The 23,704-nt window shown below is 37.3% G+C and overlaps 1 protein-coding gene and 1 non-coding gene across 4 annotated transcripts in view; both read left to right on the forward strand.

The window, feature by feature from the left end:
* Nucleotides 1-3,381: 3,381 nt before the first annotated feature.
* Trnas-aga (transfer RNA serine (anticodon AGA)) lies at nucleotides 3,382-3,463 on the forward strand. Its single transcript has one exon. It is a non-coding gene; the product is annotated as a tRNA-Ser (tRNA).
* Nucleotides 3,464-3,899: 436 nt separating this feature from the next.
* The window catches only part of Cfap418 (cilia and flagella associated protein 418), a 35,105-nt gene continuing 15,300 nt past the window's right edge, over nucleotides 3,900-23,704 (forward strand). For 2 of the 3 annotated variants that reach the window (XM_047517996.1, XM_047517990.1), the window contains exons 1-5: nucleotides 3,900-4,100; nucleotides 7,761-7,848; nucleotides 10,843-10,907; nucleotides 11,449-11,514; nucleotides 20,835-20,930. In XM_047517996.1, the coding sequence (XP_047373952.1) occupies nucleotides 3,949-4,100; nucleotides 7,761-7,848; nucleotides 10,843-10,907; nucleotides 11,449-11,514; nucleotides 20,835-20,930 (467 nt within the window). In that variant the 5' untranslated portion in view covers nucleotides 3,900-3,948. The remainder of the gene's footprint in view (nucleotides 4,101-7,760; nucleotides 7,849-10,842; nucleotides 10,908-11,448; nucleotides 11,515-20,834; nucleotides 20,931-23,704) is intronic. The other variant, XM_047517992.1, reaches the window with a different exon arrangement.

The raw sequence follows: 23,704 nt of genomic DNA on the forward strand, positions 1-23,704 counted from the left end.
TTATATTACACTCTTAGAGCACATCTGTGCATCCTGGCCTTTTGAACAAATAACCATAGTTCACTAGGCCTCCATGCTGTCAGAAGCTGCTTCCCAAATACCAACTTTGAACCTTGCTCTACCATATGAATGTAAGGATCAATGAAAAATGGTGTCTTAGGGGCCCCAAAGCATGAGAAGTTCTGGCGAAAAGTGACAGATTTTATCCCGGCTGCTGAAGAGAAATGTACTGAGACTAGAAAGACTAAGGAGGTGCACGCCTTCAGAACGTGTCTGTGGATCGAAATACATCCTCACAGATTCTTGAGAGAGCCCCTGGTGGCCATGTTAACCTTGGCATTGCTATCATTATGAGAGTAGGCTCATTTTTGGCACCTAACATTGGACACACTGACAGCAACGGGGTTGATGGAAGAGGAAAGAATCTGTTTTGCAGTTTAAAAAAAAAAAAGTTCTCAGATTTCTCAAGCCATTTGAAATCATGCCAGAGAAATACTTGATTTCAGCATTCTTCAACTCTCTGCGATGATGCCGCAAGTGGTGTCCCCCATATGTGATGATGTATTTCAGAGCCAGAGTTTTCTCAAGATGTTCCAAGCCTGCAGGCTCCTGATCCTTTTTCAAATTACCAAGATGATAGTATCCCAGTGAGAGTTGTGATTAGTCTAAACTCTCCACAGCTGTGAGAGACGAATGTACAAATTCCAATAAAGATTCTGCGTGTTCTGGACTGAATTTACCTACATGACAGCGAGGCCTATCCCAGGGACTGCTTAAAAGAACTGGAGCTGCCATAATGCTATTCCATTTCTTCCCCAGCATCAGCTGCTTGGAGGGTTCAGTTGTTCCAGGTGGATGTCTCCCTCACAATAGTGTCACTGCCCAGCCATGGGTATTGATTAAGCAATCCTGTGACGTGTAGGGAGAAAAGCAGGGTCGGGAAAATTAAATCTAAGTACATAGGAATTCAAAGAGGCCTTGCAATTCATTATATGAATAGCCAGGAGGATTATAAAACACCTTGTAACTAAAAGGGTTGGCCCAGAGCTATAGGGGACAACAGAACCAGCTGTATCACCACCTCTAACTCGTTTATAAGAACGCAGACTCAGGGTATTCTTCAGTTACTTGTAAAAGTCCACAGGGCTTTGCTCCTTTATTTTCAAGACCTTTTCCCTAAAATACTTCCTCAGAATACTAAGTGCATATAGGACATGCCCCCTTTTACCTGTGGAATCACTGTATCATCTGAAGGCACTTCATCTTTTCCTTTGTGAAACATCTGCAACATACTTTCCAAGACTTGGAATGAGGATTCATAATTGTCTAAACACAATACCAGTTTTAGAAAGAAGAAAGATCACTCACTTTGGAAAATAAAACCAAAAACCCAAACGAATATATACATTTTTAAAAATTGTCTTCTAATATGATTTGCACAAATATAGAATCTTATAAAGACATGTCAACATTCATTGTTTATATCTACCTACATTGTTTGGAGTACAATGAAGCACAAGCTAGTATCACTTTTGACACCGGGGGATTTTAATAGTGTGCCATCATTTTACAGTTTATCACAGGGCCATATCACACATTTATGTGGCATTTTTCCTTAGAGACACTGAACTTGACTTTTCTCTCTCAAAAGCAAAGCAAAAAGAACATGACTGAAGTCAGGAGGTCCGCTGAAGAGCCAAAAGAGGGATACACAAAATTCTCAAAATACTGAACTCTGAATGATCTACACGATTTTTTTCTTAAAATGGGGAAAGGATAGAACAAGATCCATTTTTTTTCTAGTGTTCATTCAGACAAAACACACAAACCCAGTAACACTTCCTCTTTTATCTTTCCATGGTCTCTAATTGCAAATCGTCTACCTGCTAAGATATTCTTTTAACTACTAGTCTGTCTCACCTCAGATTTAATCTTTTCTAGAGAAAAATCAAATCATTAATTTAAGTCTATCAAACCAGACAGCAACTATGCATTACTTCTTCTGGAACCAAGTTGCAAGGGAAGCATTTTCAAGTGTTTTGGGTTTGTTTGTTTGCTTGTTTGTTTGTTTGTTTGTTGTTTGTTTTTGTTTTTTCCCTTGTCTTTCTGCTGGAGGCCAGTTCCAGGTACACTGGAATAGCAAGGCAACTGGGGTAGCGTGGGGTACTTTAGAAAATGGATGAGTGGGAAATCCTACAGTGAGCCAGGATCCTAATAGCTAAACTACAAGGAGAATAACCAGAGCTGCCCTGCAGGAAAGAAGGCTGTTGCTTTCCTAGAAATATTCAAAATTGGCCCAATAGTAACAGTAATGGTAGGCTAGTAAATGTTTAACAACCAACTCTTGGGGGCGGGGAAGCCACGTGTAGCATTTTCAATTCCCTGGCATAAATACACCCACCATGGTTGATATCAAGTTCTCAAGGGACATCACTGAATGGGAAGGTAAGAAGAAATGCACAATAGCAACTTATTCTATAAAACTTCAGACACAAAAATTAAAAACAAACCCTACACCATAAATCATAGTAAAATGGAGTGAAATAACTAGAATGTGGGTCTGAGTTTTACCCTGTTTTTAATATAATTTAATTGTAAGTTTTCATAATGTAAATTTTAGTAACGGTTGCATTTAATGATTGCTTCCAAATTTATCGTATTTTAAAGATGGGCTCTAGTGAGCAGGTACCATTCTCCAGCATATTATGGCATGTTGCTCTTCAGAGACAATAAAGATATTTTGACTAACAAACTAAACAAATGAAACTAGTAAATCATTGGATCAAACTATTTCCGGAGGTTCCAAGTGTGCAAACCTCTGTGCTAATCCCACTTTAGAAACACTACTCAAAGCACGGGTTAGATCGTGGAGAGTGTAAGAATATCATTAGAGACAACATCGTAGCTTACATTCGTATCGTGCTTTACACCTTCTCGAAGTAGTGTTTTATGGCCCGGTGCTATATTTAAATAGGCAGGAATCGTATTTTAATTCCTAGCGGATGAAAGGAGTCCTGGGAGCTGTTTGCCAAAGAGACTGGTGGAGGGATGGAACTCCTGAGGGTGGTCGCGGCCCACGGTTTCGCTCCCCAACTAGAAACAGTTCAGCGCTGTGCAAGCAGTCCTGGGCGTTTCTCTCTCGCTCGCTCTTAACTCTGGACATGGCTAGACTTCTGTACTTCTGATGGACTAGAAAGAATTGGATGAGACACGTTCTATTAGTCTTTTACACAGCTAAAATATAAGAGCCATAACATTCGAATATGCTCTTAAAAGAACAGCTTAGCAATGTTTTGCTACAGATCTGACCTACCTGTTACTGCAGCATACGCTCATGCTTAGAGTCTACATAGAATCTCCCTGCTAAAATTAACATCAGCAGTAGTCGTGGCCGAGTGGTTAAGGCGATGGACTAGAAATCCATTGGGGTCTCCCCGCGCAGGTTCGAATCCTGCCGACTACGGGAAGATGAAGCTTTTGCTGTAAGTAAAACTTACTGTTTTGCCTTGGGACTGTCATCCCTATCTTACGCAGAGAATACACTGATAATTTTAAGTAATTTATGAACAACTGGACCACATCGAGAATCGAAACGGAAAAGTCAATGAGGGTACGAGGAAGAGGTTATAGCTTGGACCAGGAAGGGAATGGAAGGAGACTCGCCAAACTAGAAGGAAGAAAAAGCAAACAAAGCAAAGCTAGGCCACACTGCACTGACAGCGCCGACTTCCAGCTCTGCAGAAAGCCCGGGCCTAGCTGACCCACCACACACTCCCGGGCTAGCCCCTCTGCCCACCCGGCTCCCGGCTGCCTCCGATCAAAGCACGGCTCGCGCATGCGCGGGGGCTGGCCAAAAAAAGAGGGCGTGCGTGACGTGTCCCTCCGTTGCCCCTGGAAACCACCCGGCGCCACGGCCAAGAGAGCTGGGGAAAGACGTGACGATTCAAGATGGCGAAGGACCTGGATGAGCTCTTGGATGAAGTCGAGTCCAAGTTTTGCAGACCCGACCCACTGAGACTGGGCATGGGCGAGCCGCCCAGAGGCTACGGCGACACCCACGGCAGCGACCGGAACCGAGCCGAGGCGAAAGAGAAGCTCAGGTTAACGGGCGGGAAGGGTGGGCTGTTCCGGTCAAAACCCCAAAGCCGCCCGGCCGCCGCTGCACCCAAAAGAAAAGTGCCCGCGACCTCCCGCCCGCCTCCGGTTAGGGCTTAGACCCTCTGCGCCCCACGCTCTAGTCAGCGCTGGCCCGGCCCGCGGTCCACGAGGATTCGGGCTTCCCTGCGCCCGGCCCAGACTCCGCCCCCGGGCAGCGCCCCGGGAGCCAGGCCGCCGACGCCCCGCCCCGAAGAGCTCCGGGCCGGCGCGGTCCCTGCGAGCCCCGGTGCGCGCCGGCAGCCCGCGGAGCCCTCATCCCGGCGGGGCGCTGACCTCCTTAGCTGGAGAGGGCCGCGCAGAGCGGCCAGGTTTGGGTGTCTGACGCAGAGGTTCTCATACCCTGTGAGGTACCTAACGGAACGACCTGTTGCCTCTGACGTCTCTGCACGGCCCGTGCCTGGTACGTCTGTCATGGAGGGAGAGAACGATTCCGTTCTGTCCTGCCATTACCCCAATATCTTTAAAACTCAACGAGTTAGATGAGATTAGATTCATGACAAAAAGGTTAATTATTGTCAACTTTGTTTTAATTAGCTCACCAAAGTAAGGAACCCAGCAGATGTCAGGCATCCCCATGTCAGGCATCCCCTTGGAAATTTGGGGACGGTTCTTTAGTTTCTGGGTTTTGACTCAAAAAACTAACTTTCAAGTTTACCAGCTTTTTAACCCCCGTATAGTCATTAAATTATAGGTCACCCTCGTTTGCTGCCTCTCCAACCCACCAACCTAAAAAAATAAAAAAATAAACCTCCAAAATGTTAGCATCATGTGAGTATTGTCCTTCGACGTGATGTCGTGGGAGGCCCAAGAAGGAACTCATGCTAGAATCTTTTGTAAATTGCCTCTTGCTTAGAGTATTTGGGAAAGGCTAGTGAAATTACACAGAAGCAGTTTTGGATCAGTTCAAGAATGTCATTCTTGCTAACTTTATGGCTACATGCGTTGTTTGGTTTTCACTTGTTATTTCTCAGAAGAGTTACCTCAGTCCGTTGCTGCCCAGTTCACCAGACTTACCTACAATGACATTTGTTTATAAAAATTCACTCTCAGAAGGTAAAAACATTGAGAAGATCCTAAAGGAATTCAAAATCAAAAAGGTCTAAAAATAAGTTGAGTACCAAGCAGCATTTTACAAAATAAATGTAGAAACAACTAAAATGACTACTTTGAACGGATCCACTCCCATTTGGCTGAATGTGTATGAAAATATCGCTGCTCTCATTAACTTGAATATTATCTTGCAGACTGGAATTCCTTATGTACCCTTGACAGCACATCTACACCTACCTTCCCTTCCCCACCGCAGTGTTATTTGCATTTCTTTGTTTATTTGTTCCTTTAGGGGATGGAGAGAATTTATTAAAGAGCTTTCCAGCCGTGTTCATCTTAGGAGAACTAGCATGCAGCCGGATAGGGTGTCTTAGAACAGGCAGCTCATAATGAAAAGAACCACTACCTATGTGGCTCCTCTCCAAGCACAGGTTCTTTTATTCCTATTTGCCCTGTTGAAATTCATCTACATCCTTCCAATACCCCATCCCACCTTAATACATTAGATTTTTCAGTCAGTACATTTGTAAAAGTTGCAGTGAATCAGTATGGTGTCATTTATGTTAACACTTTTTATCTAGCAAGGTAGTTGGAAATTATGCAAAATAGTAACCAAGACCCTAAATCTAATACCAAATGCAGTCTGTACCTGGCATACAATGTCACATTAAAATTTTACCTTGAGCCAAAATTGATGTTTAAAAGCAAGTAAGCAACTTATATTGCGAATTTATTAATAGGAGATGGCCTACCAGTTGTACAGCAATATAAGCTGTATCTTTTATGAGTTAAAATACTAAAATTACCTCTTGAAACAATAACTCTGCAGATAATACAGTAAATGACCATGCTGCATCTGAATACCAAAAACAACCGCTAATGTAAAAGATTTTAAAAATGCAATTTGTGAAAGTGTTAAAAATGATTAAAAAATAAATGTGATTAGTTTTCCCTTTTAAGAAAAGGGTTAAGTAAAACTTCAGTAGTAATAATGTGGTTCAGAATGATATATATGAAAACATTTGAAAATAATATCATAACCTCTTAGATAAGAGCTATAATAATAACTAACATTTATTGAGTCTTGTCCATGTGCTAAGTGCTTTTATGTGTCATTTAAACTCCACAGCCCCATGTGGTGAATACTATTATCCTCATTTCATTGACCAAATCAAATAGTTACTTTTCCAGTCATATTACCAAATTAATAAGGACACGGTAGATCTAAATTTAAGTCATATATGTTCTTATCATTATAGGTTGTGTTTATGTTTTTTTTAAATTTCAAATGAAGTTTCAGCAGAAACTTTATCTTAAATTAATATTAAAATGTAAAAAGCAAGGGAGGGAATCAATAAAGATTATTAATAACTGATTAAGATTATTATAGTAGCAAAAGACAAAGCATACTTTTTAGAGTATACTCTAAAATTTTGAGTTTTCAATGAAATATTGGTATTCTTTTTATTATCATTACTGTTATAAAGTATGGGCACACAAAATTATGTGACCTAATAACAAATCTTACGTGAGATGCCAGTTTGGGTAGAGATTGAATTCTTCTGACTCTTGGAAATACGGTTCAACCATTAGGTATTAGGCAGTAGTCCCTGGATTTTCCTAAATCAGCTTAAATTATCTTATCCAAGCAGAATCAAAGAAGGGCTATATTCCTGATATTAAGAAATTTCACAGTGAATACATTTCTAAAATTGGAGAGATGGACCAAAAAACTTGTGTTCTAAAACAATTCATTTTATGATCCAATGAAGTTAATATACAGTATCTGTAACATGAACTCTGAAGAAAGTTATTCTGCTATGGTGTTAGGTGTATGAACTGTCCTATATTCCATTCCAAGCCTTTTCTTCCTTGATTTGTATGACATTGAACAAGCTTCTGAGTCTCTCAATGCCCTTTCTTCACCTAAAAATTGGGATAATAAAGATGTCTTCTTGTAAAGCCTAAGGATAGTACCTGCCTGGCATTTAGTAAAAATTTAGTAAGCATTCTCTGTCAAACAGAAGCTCTGTGCAGGAACAGTTTGTATTAATAATCCAGTGATGACTTTGGCTGGAGAAGATAAAGAGATATTTTAGATATTCTGTCTAACACATTGCAATTTTCCCCCCTTTGGTCATTTGATTACATGACCTTTGACTCTTGTAGTAAAGAGATACAGTTATTTGATTTACAGTGGAACCCTTTGTTTACAATATCAGGTCCTACTTAAAATTCTACATATTCTGTATTCTCTAAATAAGTGCTTAATGAAACTTAGAAAAGTACATTCCCAGTTTTCTCTTGAATATAATGTATAGGTTTAAATGTCATATACTAAGTATGTAATAGTAAAGTACATTTGTTAATTCGTACTGATAAACTGTATCTTTGTCTCAGCAAACTTAGGCTATGTCCATATGGGGAAAAATAATTAACAGCACATTTATCCTTCTGTTATCAATTGTAATAGTGAACTTTATACAAAACTTCTCATTTTGAGTTTATCTTAAGCTTCAGGTAGAGTTTTCTTTGTGTGTTTTTCTTTTCAGATCAACAGAAACATTAAAAAAAGAAGATGATCTTGACAGTCTTATTAATGAAATATTTGAAGAGCCCAACTTTGACAAAAAGAACTTTGTAAGTCAAGTATTATAAAAGTATAATAATTCTTTCATTATTTCAAGACATTTAGAATAGCATGAAAACCTAAAGAAGGCACAATAGCTTTCTGTAGTCCTTTAAATTCTGAGAAATGTAATTACTTAAAGAAATCATTCCACTTAAAGAGATATATAGATCTGAGTGTGGTGGTACAGCCTGTAGCCACTCAAAAGGCTGAGGCAGGAGGAGCACTTGAGACCAGCATGGTCTTTAAAAAAACAAACAAAAAGAAAAGAAAAGAAAAAGATAAACTACAACAAAGAGTGGGAGAGGAAATAAAATATTTATAATATTGAAACTCTCACTGTGTGTTTCCCTCTTCATTTCTTAGCAAGAATAAGAAATTAGAAAAGCTGTTAGTGTACAAGTCAACTCAGATCAAGTTGGTCACTTGTGTATGTATTTGTAACCTCCAAGAACACCTTTGGCACCAAAACCAGGTTTCACTATAGGGACGTGCTTAGCATTTTAGGTGCAGTGCTGTTGCTGTTATTACATGAACCAGTGAATAAATTGTGAATATTTTAACTTATTAAATGTTTATGTCTCTTTTAAATGTATAAAAAGTCCATAAAATAATATGATAGCTGCCTAGATTCTGAACATAACAGCTGCCTAATTATGGATATATCTTAATGTTTTGCTGTATTTGCCTCTCTGGACTTTTGTTTTTGTTTTAAGAAATGAAAATCAGAGATACAATTTAAGATGCCTCCAAATCCTATTTTACTGCCTCCCTTCCCGGAGGTAACCACTATCCATACTTTTGGATACTTTTATAACATATACATAAACCATAAACAATTCTATCTGTCACAGTTGTCCACTGTGTAACTCCACCACAGTTTATTTATCCACTTCACTGTTGATAAGTATTTAGATTATTCCCAGTAGTTTGTTGGTACAGACAGTGCTTCATCAGATATCTTTACATATCTTCGTTTATACATGTACAAAAAAGTCTCTAGGATATATAAAAAAAAGAAAAGGGATTCCTAGGTCCTAAGATATATTCATCTTCACCTTTTCTACCAACTGCCTAATTGTTTTCTAAAGTGACAATATCATTTTATATTTTTCTCACCAGCAGTTTATGAGTTTATATACTTTAGTGTTTATTGGTACAGTATGTGAGAAACATTTGTTAAAATTAAGAGACCAAACATATGTCTAATTTACAAAGACCGCAAAGAAAAAGTATCTAAAAAAGTAAATGTTATACCAGGACTTTTTTAAAGGTGTAGGGAAGATTAAAATAAGACAGCAGACTGAAAATCACTAGGTTATAGTGGTATTAAGGATATCAGTAGGGACCACTTGTATTTTTGTCAGCCAGACTAAAAATTAAATGACTAGTAATAGATTTTAAAGTCTGAATTTCTCTAAATTGAACATTTTCAGTTCATTTGAGTTAAATTAATAAACTGATACCTAGTTGATCATGTCAGCACAATAGCAATATTGAATATTTTGCAGACTACATCCTAAGTGCAGAATAAGTATATTATGTGTGCCAAATAGTAATGCTACTTAGTCGTGCTAATTAATAACAAAAAAAAAAATACATGTTTTGGGTATTATTCATTAATCATCTAAGCAATCATTATTTATTAACTACCATAGGGTACCGATCTGTGTATGAGATATTATCTTCATTTCAAGGTGTTTATGAAAAAGAAAATACATACTTTTCTGGTTTAACTTTGAGAAATACTAATTTGGGAGTAGTGAGGGAATAGCTCAATGGTAGAACACTTGTTTCGTTTACACAAAGCCTTGGGTTTGACGCCCAGCACCATGCACGTGCACAAGCATACACACACACGAGGTACACATTTATATCAGTTTTCCAGCCTTCAAGAATGAAAGCAGATCTATGTAAAATATTTATTGGATGTGAAAAAGAAGTAACATGAATGAGTGATCCATGCCCACATTGTCCTAAGGAACCATATTATACCCTGAAAGTACTGCTTCTACCCATCCTCTGCTTTCCCATTGCATTTCTAAACTGCTTCTCGACCCACACCAGAAGGCCCAAGATCCAACAACAAATATCAGTGTGCCAACTTAGAGTCACAGTCGTGAGCCTGGAAGAGACTTGAAACATGCTCCCCAAGACAAAAAGAGACTCATGCACATTATTTGTTAGACTTGCACCAAAATATTTTCTGATTCTGTTTAGCATCAAACAAAAGAGTTAAGAGGATGTAAAATGAAATAATATTTTTACCTCCATTAAACTTCCTCACCCACTAGGTAAAATGGAAACATGGCTCTGCATAGTTTAAATTGCCTTTTTTCCATCTCACTTCCTTCTCCTTGGCGGTGGTCCTAGTATGTGGTTGGTTCATCTTGTTTGGTACCATATACCAGTTAACACGTAATAAATGCTTGCTAATGATATGATGTTATGTAACCATAGAAGAACTACTGTGTGGTTATGACTAGGTAGCCCTACATTTCCCTTGAACGTCTATTGGCTAATACCATTCCAGCTGATCAAAATTAATATTTCTGAAGTTACACAGGAGTTTGGTTAGCCAGTTTATTTTTAGTTCAGATGAGTACTGTTCACAGCCGTTAAAAATGAGTCTGAGGGGTTTTTTCCCTCCTCAATTGAATTTTTCCAGAATGAAGTTTTAAGTAGAAGGACTTTCATATTAAATCATTGAACTCTGATATTAACTGAAGAGTTATAAAGTGACTCTAAATCTTAGCTTGCTAATAATGGCAGTATATCACTTTCCTAGACTAAAAGTTAGCATAGTAATTTCCAAATTCCTCAGGGAGTTCTACTTCCCTGTTGCCTTTAAAAGCTTTTGAACCTTGTTTTTATTTCAGATACTTAAAAATGATGCCACCAAAATTTTTATTTAAGTCATTAAAAAAATCCTTGTTGTAAAGAATATTAGTTTTCACTTTACATATCTCTAAGTTACCCTTGGCCTTTTATTGTTTTGTTAACAGAAATTAAAATCTAAATCTTCAGGTAACACATCTGTCAGAGCTTCCATTCAAGGCCTCAGGAAAAGGTAAGTTGAGATTGCTTTGATGATCACCTCAGGCGAACAAACACTATAAGCATAGTCTAGTCTATTTTGTTACCATTTAAACAATGACATTGAAGAACAAAGCACTAGTTTGGGCCTTCAGGAGAAAGACCTACAGCAATATCTTTATTGTTCTTACGGTCTGTGAACCCTTAGTGTAAAGGAAATTAAATGGGAGATTATTGCTATTATAAATACTTTTCTGCCATGTTAGAAAAAAAGTGTGAACAGTTTCTCAAAATTAATGTTCTGTTATATTCTTTAGTTTTTACTTTGTCCCTTACATTATTTGGCAAACACATTTTTCTGTGACTCATTTTAACTCCTGAGTGTTCCAGAATGTACAGGTTATATCCAATAAAGCAGTGATCCTGTAATAAATACTGCTTCTTTGAAATAGTGGGCTTGCTAGGAAAAATATACAATTTGATTACAAGAACATAGAGTCAATGAGGCCAAATTAACTTCTCATATTTCTTTTTTGTTGTAATTTGATGTTTCTCCATCTGTTGAACATGTCTAGTTGCAGCCCAGTGTACCTTGGTGGAAGCACTATTCCATTTGGGATTGGAACAAATACTTCACAGAGGTAGGATGTAACAAATATATACTTTCTTTCTAGGTTTTTGCAGATTGATGACCTGTTGTTATATGTAGTTCTTATCATCTTGACTTGCATACATTTTTATAATGAGAGGCTTATTTTATTAGCCAGACACTATATTGAAATATTTGTTATTCTTGAGTGGTAGCTGTTAAGAGCTGGGTGCTGGGTACATATTGTTTATTGTGTTGATGTCCTTTTCTTTCTTTTTTTTTGTTGTTTGTTTTTGTTTTTGTTGTTTTTTCTTTATTTTTACAGATGCATTTTGCTTGTGTCCTTGATGATTACCATTCTAATTGGAGTAAGATGAAACCTTATGGTGGTTTTGATTTGCATTTCTCTAATTACTAGAGATGATGAACACTTTTTCATGTATTTGTTGATTGCCTGTATATCTTCTTCTGTGAAGTATCTACCCAGTTCCTTAGCCCATTTATTGATTGTGTTCTTTGTATTTTTGGTGTAAAGTTTTTTAAGTCCTTTATAAATTTTGGAGATTAGTGCTCTATCTGAAGTATGTGTGGAAAAGATTTTCTCCCACTCAGAAGGTTCTCTTTTCCCATTATTGATTGTTTCCTTTGCTGAGAAAAAGCTTCTTAGTTTGAATCCATCCCATTTATTGATTCTTATTGTTATCTATGCTAAGCCCATAGCGAACACATTTTAAATGGAGAAAAATTGAAAGCATTCCCTCTAAAATCTGGAACAAGACAGGGATGCCCTCTTTTACCACTTCTATTCAACATTGTCCTTGAAACACTAGCCAGAGCAATTAGACAGGCCAAAGAAATTAAAGGGATATGAATAGGAAAAGAACTCAAGCTATCACTATTTGCTGACAACATGATTCTGTATTTAGAGGATCCAAAAAACTCCCACCAGAAATCTTCTAGAACTTATAAATGAATTCTGCAAAGTAGCAGAATATAAAATTAACACGCATAAATCTAATGCACTTCTATTCATAAGTGATGAATCCTCTGAAAGAGAAATTAGGAAAACTACTCCATTCACAATAGCCTCAAAAAATAAAATAAAATATTTGGGAATCAATCTAACAAAAGAGGTGAAAGACCTCTACAATAAAAACTACAGGACACTAAAGAAAGAAATTAAGGAAAACCCTAAAAGATGGAAAGCTCTCCCATGTTCTTGGATGGGCAGATTAATATCATCAAAATGGCCATACTATGCTGTACAGATTCAGTGCAATTCCACTTGAAATCCCAATTACATTCCTCATAGAAATAGAGAAAGCAATCACGAAATTCATCTGGAAGAGACCCAGAATAGCCAAAGCAATCCTGAGCAGGAAGAGTAATACAGGAGGTATCACAATACCAGTCCTTACTACAGAGCAATAGTAAAAAAAAACTGCATGGTACTGGCACCAAAATAGACAGGTAGACCAATGTACAGAATATAAGACACAGAGACAAACCCACATAAATATAGTTATCTCATACTAGACAAAGGTACCAAAAACATACAATGGAGAAAAGATAGCCTTTTCAACAAATGGTGTGCTAGCAAAACTGGAAATCCATATGAAGTAAAAAGAAATCAAACCCCTAGCTCTCACCCTGCACAAAACTCAACTCAAAATGGATCAAGGGGAGCTAAAGAAATAGCGCGTGTTGGAGAGCGTTCACCTAGCAGGTGCAAGGGCCGTGGTTCCAAACCCTGGCCCCTCAGAGGCGGGGAGAAAAAAATCCAAAATGGATCAAGAACCTAGGAATTAGACCAGAGAGCCTACACCAAATAGAAGAAAAAGTAGGCCCAAATGTTGTTTTTGTTTTGTTGTTGTTGTTGTTTGTTTTGGTTTTGGTTTTGTTTGAATCCAGCATATTAGGCAAGTGCTCTAGTACTGAACTACATCCCTAACCCTGTCAGTGCCCTTTTCTAAACCCCACTTGAAGTGCCTGCATCACTGCAGTAGTAGCCTGATTGATTTGGTTTTTTCCAGTGCTAGGGACTGAATTCAGGGCTTCACTCATGCCAGGCAAGCACTCTTATCACTGAGCCACATCCCCAGCCACCCAGCTGGATTTTCACAGGTACCAAGAGAAGGAGCTTCTTCCCAGCAGTGGAAACCAGCGTGTGAAGCATGTGAAGCAGCACAGCTACACAGCTTCAAAGGATGCCTTAGTCACAAAGATTTGGCCATAAGTTAGCATGAGAAGCTACAGGTCTGTGTTACTCAAAAAGTTCGCAAGGCTGAGTCATTTGATTGCATGTGGACCGCATTTCTGCAGGACTGTTTTACTAATTGAAGTAGAATCTAAAAGGACATCATCGGAGAGTCATGGCAGTATTAGCTTAGTTCCTAGAAAGACAGACAGTAGGATTGAAGTGAAACTGGGAGTCTGGGGGGCCCCATACAGAAACTTCAGGTAGCAAACAGGCTACATCCACTGGGGTAGTACCTGCTTTAAGTGCTCCTTGAAAGAATTGATAATAGTTGAACCATCGTTTGTTGAGGACATTTAAACAAGGAATTCGGTATACAAACTGGCTTAGAGCAGAATGTGGGCCTTGTTGCTGTCAATCCTGAATTACCTGTCAGTTCAGTTGGACTCATCTTAGTCATTTCCAGAGCCATGCCACCTCGAATCCCAGCTTCTGTCAAGTTACCCATGAACTTCAGTAGCTTCCCAGTAACCATCCACTTCCAACTTCTCAAACTTCACCCACATATAACATTCAAGATAACATTCCCAAAGTATTACTTTGAGCACCTCTCCCTATTCCGAAGGCAAATGAAAGTTGCCATTTGTCTCTCATTAACTGTAAACTTGTTGTTTATCAAATTGTATCCTGCTTCCTCTTTCTCTTTAGTTCCTTCACCTGCAATCAAAACCTGAGACAGCCATTCCACTTCCACTAGAACACTTGTCATCCTCTTCCTGCCACTTGTATTTTTCTGCCTCTGAGTGTTTTTACATGTGTTCCCTGTCTGGAATGACCCTCCTTTCTCATGCATATCCCCTGCTTTAATTCACATACTACCGATTTGTTTTCTCGTTCCCTCTGAACTTCTTTTTCCTTTTCTTTTTTTCAAGTGCACTGAATGTCTAAGCCTTGTGCTAGTTTACAAAACAAAAAAGTAACACACTGGTCAGTAGAGAAACAGATAAAGAAGCAAATGATAGCTGGGGTATAGCTCCAGCAGTGGAGCACTAGCCTAGCATGTGAGGGCCCTGAATGTGATCCCCAGCACCGCGAGAAAAAACAGAAATCATGTAAAAATGGTGTATACATATTAGTAAGAACCAAAAGGGAATAAAATATTAAGCAATCTAAAAAAACACGGAAGCAGCAAATAATCACACCGGCACGAAAAGGAAGGGCTCTGATGACAGAACGCCCATGTCACTCTGCCACTCAAAAGCTGCCAAGCCTTGAGAAGGCACTCCATGTTCTAAACCCTCAGTTTGCTTTTCCCAAAAAACTAATCATGCTTCATGGAGATATTGTGAGGATGAAATTAAATAATAATCTGTATAATAGCTGTGCCCACAGTGTAAGAGACAGCTAACTATAAGTATGCTGGTTTGTAATTATCTGTGTCTTTCTTATCCAGTGGTCCTGCTTTCTTTGCTGTGGTCTCCCTCAGGGGCAAGAATCCTCTATTCTACTACTTTTCCACTTTATCTCAGGAAATACATATTGGTGCTTACTTATAGATGCCTTCTGATTTTAAATAGGGTCTTTTAAAATGGTATATTCTACTCTATATCCAAAGATTAATATTGCATTAAGATTTTTATATATAGTACATTTGTGTGTGTGTGTATGTGTGCATGCACGCTTTGCTATAGTTCTACCATATAGGAGTCTTAAAAGAACAGCCTATTTTTATAGCTTGGAGATTCTATCTCATAGTGTTGATGACTGAGGATGCCAAAATATATCAAATTCCATTCCTACAAGAGAAGATACTGTGTGCTTATATATGCACAGATCTTTTCTTCCTCCCCCATCAACTGCCCTTTTCATGACAGAATCTGCACATATAAAAAAATACATTTATTCACATACACATAAAACATTCTATGTGTGAAGTCCCTTCTACTGTCCAGAGCACTTTTTATATATGCATTTCGGTTCACCTGCTCCACAGAAAAAGCCAAACATGCAGCTAGAGAAAGAATTTTTAATTCCATTTTATAAATGAGACTAAGGTACTGGTGTTAGATTCATTAAGCACATATTAGCCACCAGCTAGGTCCTAGGGATTAAATGAACAAATTATAGTGAACAAATTAATGGATATTTCACTGCCTCAATGAGCTTTCAGTCTAGGTGATGAGATAAACTGTAGATATTTTCAAAAATTATTTAATTTCCATTAAATGTATGGTATAAAAGGAGAGTATGGGATGCTATAAGCATAGATAATGAGCACCCTAACTGATATGAAGGATCAGGGAATGCTTCCCCAACAGATAACATTTAATCAAACCACAATATGAAAAATGAGGAGTTAGGCAGAGAGGGGACTATCAGAGCCAGAAGGTGTACCATGTTATAAGATCCCTGAGATGGGAAGGAGCTGGGCATGTTGAAGGAACATGGTGAACTGAAGCATGGTGGGGAGAAGTCATGGCTCCTAATAGGGCTGGAAAGTCAGAGACGTTTGGTGTAGGGTCCTATAGTCCATTGAAGAATTTTAGAAAATGTAGGTTCTAGATGCAGTTGAAACCCTTGGGGATTTTAGGGGGTGTTTTGTTTTGTTTTAAGCAAATAGAGGTGACATAATCTGATTTGTGTTTTGAAAAAAAAAAAAAAGTCATTTGGGCTGTTGTATGGAGTATGGCTTGGACTTTGGAGGGTTGAAGATAGAAAAGGATGTAGGGAGACTAGTCAGCGGGCAGTACTTGCAGTGATCTAGGAAAGAAAGAATGGCTGCCGGGCACGGTGGCGAACACCTGTAATCCCAGTGGCGGGGGAGGCTGAGACAGGAGGATCTTGAGTTCAAAGCCGCCTCAGCAAAAAAGAGAGGCACTAAGCAACTCAGCGAGACCCTGCCTCTAAATAAAATACAAAATAGAACTGGGGATGTGGCTCAGTGGTTGAGTGCCTTTCAAGTTCAATCCCTGGCACCCCCCCAAAATGGCAGCTATGACCTGAGTGGTGGCAGTGGCTATGTGGAAAACGTATAAAATTTGAGATATTTAGAACATGGAATTGGCAGACTTCCGTGACTAAATGGCAATAGTAGATAAGGAGGAAAGTTATTAAGAATATCTCCCGGGTAGTATAGTATGTTTTGCCCAGGGTCATATCCCTTTTTACAAAGCAAGGACTCAGATTGGTAACTTGATTCCTAACCCATTACATTTTCTAGTATACCAGTTTGCAGCAGGTAATATATATAAGAGGAAAGACTCTAAACTGCTTTTGCTATTGCAACTGCTGTTTTTTTCAAACTGTCCAAACATCAAGACTCCCGAGTCCCATTTGTGTCAATCGGATAGAATTTACCTGAAAACCAGAGTCTGGGAGAAGATGATATTAAGCTGTGTTCTGGGCAGTCCCACCACAAACATCTTTAAAGCCACATCTACTTAGTAGAGCAAAAGGACAAAGCTGTTGGTGACACCTTCTTCATGTATTCCCTCCATATTTGAGAAGGGGAAACCTGGTAATTTATCTTTCACTGGTATCAAAAATTTATATTAGATAAGTTTTTATTTACAGATGGTCTTGATTTACAGTGGTTCAACTTAAGATTTTTCAATTTTATAATGGTGCAAAAATGATCATATTCAGTAATTATACTTAAGTTTTGAATTTTGATCTTTTCCCAAGCTGGCAATAAGTGGTGTGATTGTCTTTCAGTGGTGACAGTGGCAGTGAGTGACAGCTCCTGACCAGTCACTAGACAGGAGGGTGAACAACCTATACTCTGCATTATACTGTGGTGCTGAGCTGTCTGGAAGGTTAGGTGTGTTAAATGCATTTTTAACTTAGGATGGGTTTATCAGGATGTAACCTCTTTGTAAACTGAAGAGCATCTGTATACAGTTATGAAAGAGAAATATCTTAAAGCCCTGAAAATCAGCACTGATATGTATACCCATTGTATAATTTGAGTCTGTTTGTCCTATTTGTTTTATTTATTTATTTGATTTCTAGATAAAGCTCTGGTTTTGGGATAATGCTGAACACTTTGGAGTAGAAAATTTTGAGTCTCTTGCCCAGTTGTGGAAAAGAGAAATATAATTGAAAGTGTGGTAATATTAATAAGTGGTATAAATAAAAATCAAGGCAGTATTTTCAAGCCAATCAAATTTTACTCTAAATTATTTATAAACTACTTACAAGACTAAACTATTCCATAGACCTACTAATTATGATCTAATAGAGTGAATTGTAGCAGTGGAATGATTTCTTAGGTGCAAGTTAGTTTTATTTTTCTCACAGGACAGTGTTTGTAGGAAAATATGGTAGTGTGAATAGATTTTAATAAACTACTAAATTTTAAATTAAAAAGCTGTATTTAACATTGTGGTTAAGATTTTACACACACAAAATGTCAGGAAATTCTAAATAATAGTTCCCAAACAGCAATAATTCAACCAAATTGCACATATGTATTAAGGCATTAAAGTTAACACTCTGTGCAGTCATGTAATGAACTATATATGCATAAGAAAGCAAGTTATGGTACCTTTGGGAACCATCATTTTCCATTTCCTGACATGTACATTCAAAATCTGAGTTCAAATAGGTACCAATGTAATTGTGTTGAATTTTCATATGTACAAATACAACTGCATAAATTGCTAACAGTTTAAAAGAAAATAGAGAATTGCTTGTGAAACTTATATAGGTTTTTAATGTTTCATTACCATTATTAATATTTTTAGAAATAGTAAGCATTTTCAAACTTTCAGGCCAAAAAGATTTGCAATTTTGAAATTAACATATTTAAGTTTTAGAGAAATAAGTGGAAAAAATGTAGTGATGGATTTTATTTTTGTTTCAGAAATATGTGCTTATTGAAAAAATTGAATTTTAAAATATATACAGAATATAATAATCTTTGTCCTTCCTCTTCATTCCTGTGACTCATGAGCCAACCAGTATTGGCTATGTATTATAACTTTCTACCATGTTCTTACTACTTTTTGCCATGTTCTTACTAACTTAAAACCACCTCTACAGGAAATTTGTTGTTGTTGTTGGCTTTTCCCAAAATAGGATCATGCTATAGCTTAGGTTAGTTGCTATGCACCTTGCTTTGGATGTCCCTCCAAGTCAGTGGATAAATCTAATTCATTCTCTTTATCAGCTGCGTAATATACCTTATATAAATATACTGCATGTTATTCAGACCTCTTGCTTTTATGTGTAGGGAAGGGAGATTCTGAGGGTTGAACATAGGGCGTTACACATGCTAGGGAAGTGCTCTAGCAATAAGCTATGTCCCCAGCCCAGTCTTTTCCCTTTTTGATACATACTCAGTTGATATCCTTTTTTTTTTAACCTACTTCAACAATAATGTAATAAACATTATTAAGGTATGTACTTATATATGGGTGCTTTTATTTAAATATGTTATGAATTTCCCAAAACAGAATTAGTAATACAACAATTAAGTATAGTTTTAATTTAAAACATAATGCCAGTTTTTTCCCAAAATGTTATAGCAAGTTACGTACCCTACTAATTTTAACTTAATTCGTTAAAAAGATGTATCTCATGGTTGCTTTACATTTTAATCCTTTATGTTTTAACTTTTTAATGAATGCTATGTGCCAGGCACTGTTATAATTATTTTACCAAAATTAACTCATTATGTACTCATAATAATTCTATGAGGTATGTAAATATCCCCATTTTACAGATAATAGAAACCAGTTCACAAAGAAGTCAAGTTACTTGACTACAGTTGCACCACTAGTAAATAGTGGAATTGGCATTTGAATCCAGGTGTTCTGTATCCAGAATCCATGCTCTTTACTATTCTTTGCTGTCTGTACTAGTGTGATGATGATTTTTATAGATTTTTTTTTCTTAGTTGTCATTTATAACCACTTTTTGTACAGGACAGTATTTGACCATGAATTGAAAATGTTTTCAACTCTATTATTGATCTTTTCACTTTTTTTTTGGTATTTTAAAAATTTTTATTTTAATTTTTATGATCAAATTTGTTTGTTCTAGCTTTTAAACACTTCAAACAATTGAGGCAATTTCTTGAAAGTAAATCAGAATTACTATACAGATCAAATTGTTTACATCAGCAAGTCATAATTGTCATTTTACTCCTAAAGTTACTATATACTATATATGTAATTGTATTTTAAAATTGCTTATCACTTCATTTTCTCATATATTCACTGAGGACCCATTATGTGTGATACAGAATATAATAATAGTTCCCAAATAGCAATAATTCTATCATTCTAGCAGTTCTGCCCTCTTTTCTAACAATCATCAGAATTTTGCTGTACATTGCATCTTTGCTATCAGTACACAAACATGCTCTCTCCCTCCCTTCTTAAATAAAATCTTCTTTAAATGAGAAGTTTTTAAAGAAACTACTGATTGAACACAGGGCCTTACTCATACTAGGGGAGTTTTTAAAGAAACTATCTTCTCAGTGAGGTCTAATACAGACCACCTTATTTAAAATTGCAATCCATCCCCTTCCAGTATTCCTAGTTTTCTTTACCCCAATCTATTTATTAGTTCATTTAATTTTCACCTTTTAACATACTGTATAATTTAGTTTCATCTTTTACTAGAATCTAAGCTCCATGAAGACAAAATCTCACAAGCACATAGTGGGTTCTTAGTAAATAGTTTTAAGTGGGCAAATGAAGGCACACATGCCAAGTAGTGGGGAATCAGAAATAAGATACTGTGCCAGCACTGAAGTCATTTGTGAGAGAGAGGGATCCATTGCAGTGTAGTGTCACACGTTCTTTGATCCAGAGGAATCCCTGGAAATTTCAGTAGGAAGGGAACCAGTTAAATAAATTAGCTTAAGTGAAGAGCTGCCTCCAACACAATTTTAAAACCCTTGAATTGAATTAAAACCACTGTATTTTATGTATATACAATATGTATGTATGCATGTATATATCTGTCTCAAGATGTTAGTAAAATAGGTGTGAACAAAAAATCTGAAAGTTTAGAGATATAAACAATTCTTAACATCAGATGAATCTGTACTTTTCTGTAGTTTATTCAGTAATCTGTAACATGGTATGTTCCATGAATAAACCACCATATTTTGATATTTAAACATACCAATAATCTTTAATACATATTTCTTTTTCTCCAAACAGAGCATGTGACCATCTGCGTTGTATAGCCTGTGATTTCTGGATAGTGAGCTACAATGACTGTATGTGGGACAAATCATGCGATTATCTGTTTTTTAGGTATGTCTCTAAAACACTTCACTCTATGAAAAACAGTACTAATGACTTTATGTTTTTCGTTTTGCTGTATTGTCAATGGTAAATGGTTAGATCATGTGACCTGCACCTCTGCAGTCTTTGTCTCATCCATCTCTTCCTTTCCATCTGTGTCCTGTCTGCCTAAGCAAGGATGTGTTATTTCTTGACAAGAGCACATATCCTCCTCACTGATTTTCATGCCTACAGTCTCTTATTTCAAGCCATTCTTTCCTTGTTCAGAATTAAAGCATAGCTCTGAGTATGCCATTGTCCTGGCCAACACCCTTCTGCTCAGAGAATAATGTTCAAATTCCTTAGCAGGCATTCAAGACCCTCATTATCCAACCTGTATCCAGCTTTGTCTTTCCACAGTGCACTTTTACCTTTGCAAGATTTTACCTCCATCACAGTACTGAGTGCCCCCATTCCCTCTGACTTTTTGAGCTCCTCACTTCCTGAGAGAGCTGCCCACCATTTTACCTACCCTAACCCTTCCTGTCCCTTAGGGACAATTTATCACACATGTTCATGATTCTCTCACCCTTCTCAACGTGGAAGTAAACTCTTCCTTTCCTTTGTGTCCTCGACTCTTACTGTCATATAAAATTGAAGATCTTAGATTAGTATATGATTACCATCCTCCTTATGGTCAGAACAATGGCTTCCTCATTTTTATAATTTGGACATTTTCATACACTTCCAAAATACTTAATATTTTTAAGGTATTAAAGTTATAAAAGTGTGTGTAGCTATATATTCATATTTTCAAATAAAAATTGAGTTAAAATTAATAAGTATGTATATCATACATTTTTGGCTTCCCCCAGACCTGTGTGGAAACACAGACTGTTTTCAGATATAAGTAATTAATATATAGTAGCACCTTCCAGTTGCATAAAGTAAAAGGTGAGAGGGATGGGGGTGTAGTCCAGTGGTAGAGAATGTGCTTAGCATGAGCACAACACCTGGGTTCAGTCCCCACACCATCAAAAAAGAGGGGAAAAAAGAAGAGGATGAAGGGGCTCCCTTTTCCACCTCTTCTGGCAACCATCATCCTCAATAAGTTCATTAGCATCTCCCCTCATTTATACTTTTTAAACTTTTTCACTTCAGAGACCACTCTGAACATCTTAGAGTGCTCTGAATCCTCTTCACTCACACATGCACTCACATACACACACACACAAATTCACATATACAAATGTATGGGGAAATTATAATTTGAGAGGTTTAACAGTCCCCACCCCATATAAAACCTAGTCCCTACTCTTAGATTCATCCCATTTTTTATTCCCATAATTGGAAAAGTTAACTTAATCAAATTTTGTTTTGCTTTTCTGACTTCTCTAAACCTTCTGATATTTACTGTCTTCTGGCCAATCTAATAAGTGATTAATAATCCCTTGTATATTAACAAGACGGACCATGAATTTTTACAAAACTAGCATAGGATAATAAGATGCAAGTAACATCAAAAAAATGGCCAGCACAGGTTAAAATAAGCAAGTGGGTGACTTCATTGGTACTTGAGGAACTTGCAGTATCTCAATCTGAATAAAAACACCAGTTTGTTTAATCTAGATTTTTAGCAACCTGGCTTAAAAAAAACTGCATACATTAGACAAAAAATAAATACTAGAAATTTATTATACTATTAGAGATAAGTAATTATTCTTTAAATATGGAAGATATGATCTCAGCCCTCAAGATGCTTAGGAATATTTGGGAGATAAGAGAACAGAACAACTAAACAGTGAGGCCATCTCAGACAGACATAGATCACTGATATATTTATTTTTCACAGCTTGTTAGCAGTTCATTATCCAAAAACTAGGCTCATAAAATGAACAGGACCCAGTTTCTGCTCTTAAGTAATGCACGGTTCTGAGAGGGAGACATCACAGATAACATCAGAATAGATTTGAATTTTTCAGAGATAACTGATTACGCTGTGGGAACCAAGCCAGTTGAGACTCATGGGGATTAACGAAGGGATATTGTGGTAATCAACGGGAAAGAAATAAGGATCCGAATTATGATAGTGAGGAGGGTAGAGAGGAGCAGATGTGATGTATTTGAGAGAGATTGTAGAGTTGTCCTGGCCATGGAATATGAGAGACAAGTTTCATTTAGATGAATCCTCGGCTTCTATCTTGGTTTACATAGATGGACTATGAATGATACTGTCCATTGAAATTTAAGAACAAATTTAAAGGAAGAAGCTATGTGTTCATTTATGGGTGCTGTTAAAAACTGTCTCCGAAGCTCACAGAGGAAAGGTCATCTGTAAAGTGATAGTTGAAGCCATTGGACAGTATTACCAGGAGGGCCGCTTGGAAGACTCTCAGTGAATGCAGAGTTAAGGGTCGTTTTGTTTGAGGGTTCTGTTGTAAGGGAAAGGGCAGACATGGGTGGGAACAGGTGTTTGAGTAGAGGGGTTCTAATCGCTGATGGAAAAAGGAGCTTTTTGAAATACTCTGTCTATACTTAATCTGAGTGGACTGTGCTTTAGTGAATTTATCAGTGGTGGATTTTGTTTCTGAAATTAAACTTTTTACTAGCAATTTTCAAAAGAAAAGAAAGAAAGAAAAAAGAATGCCTTGACTAGGAAAAGGAGGACCATTTCCTCTGCACTGGAAGGAGGGTGGGAAGAAACGAATGCATTCAGGGAGAGCTCACTAGGAAATGGAAGGCTTTTCATATCTCCTGGCCTGATTTTGAGAATGAGGATGTGATCTGCTGAAAGTAAAGTTGTG

Source organism: Sciurus carolinensis, chromosome 1 (assembly GCF_902686445.1).
Source record: "Sciurus carolinensis chromosome 1, mSciCar1.2, whole genome shotgun sequence".
Taxonomy (NCBI): Eukaryota; Metazoa; Chordata; class Mammalia; order Rodentia; family Sciuridae; genus Sciurus; species Sciurus carolinensis.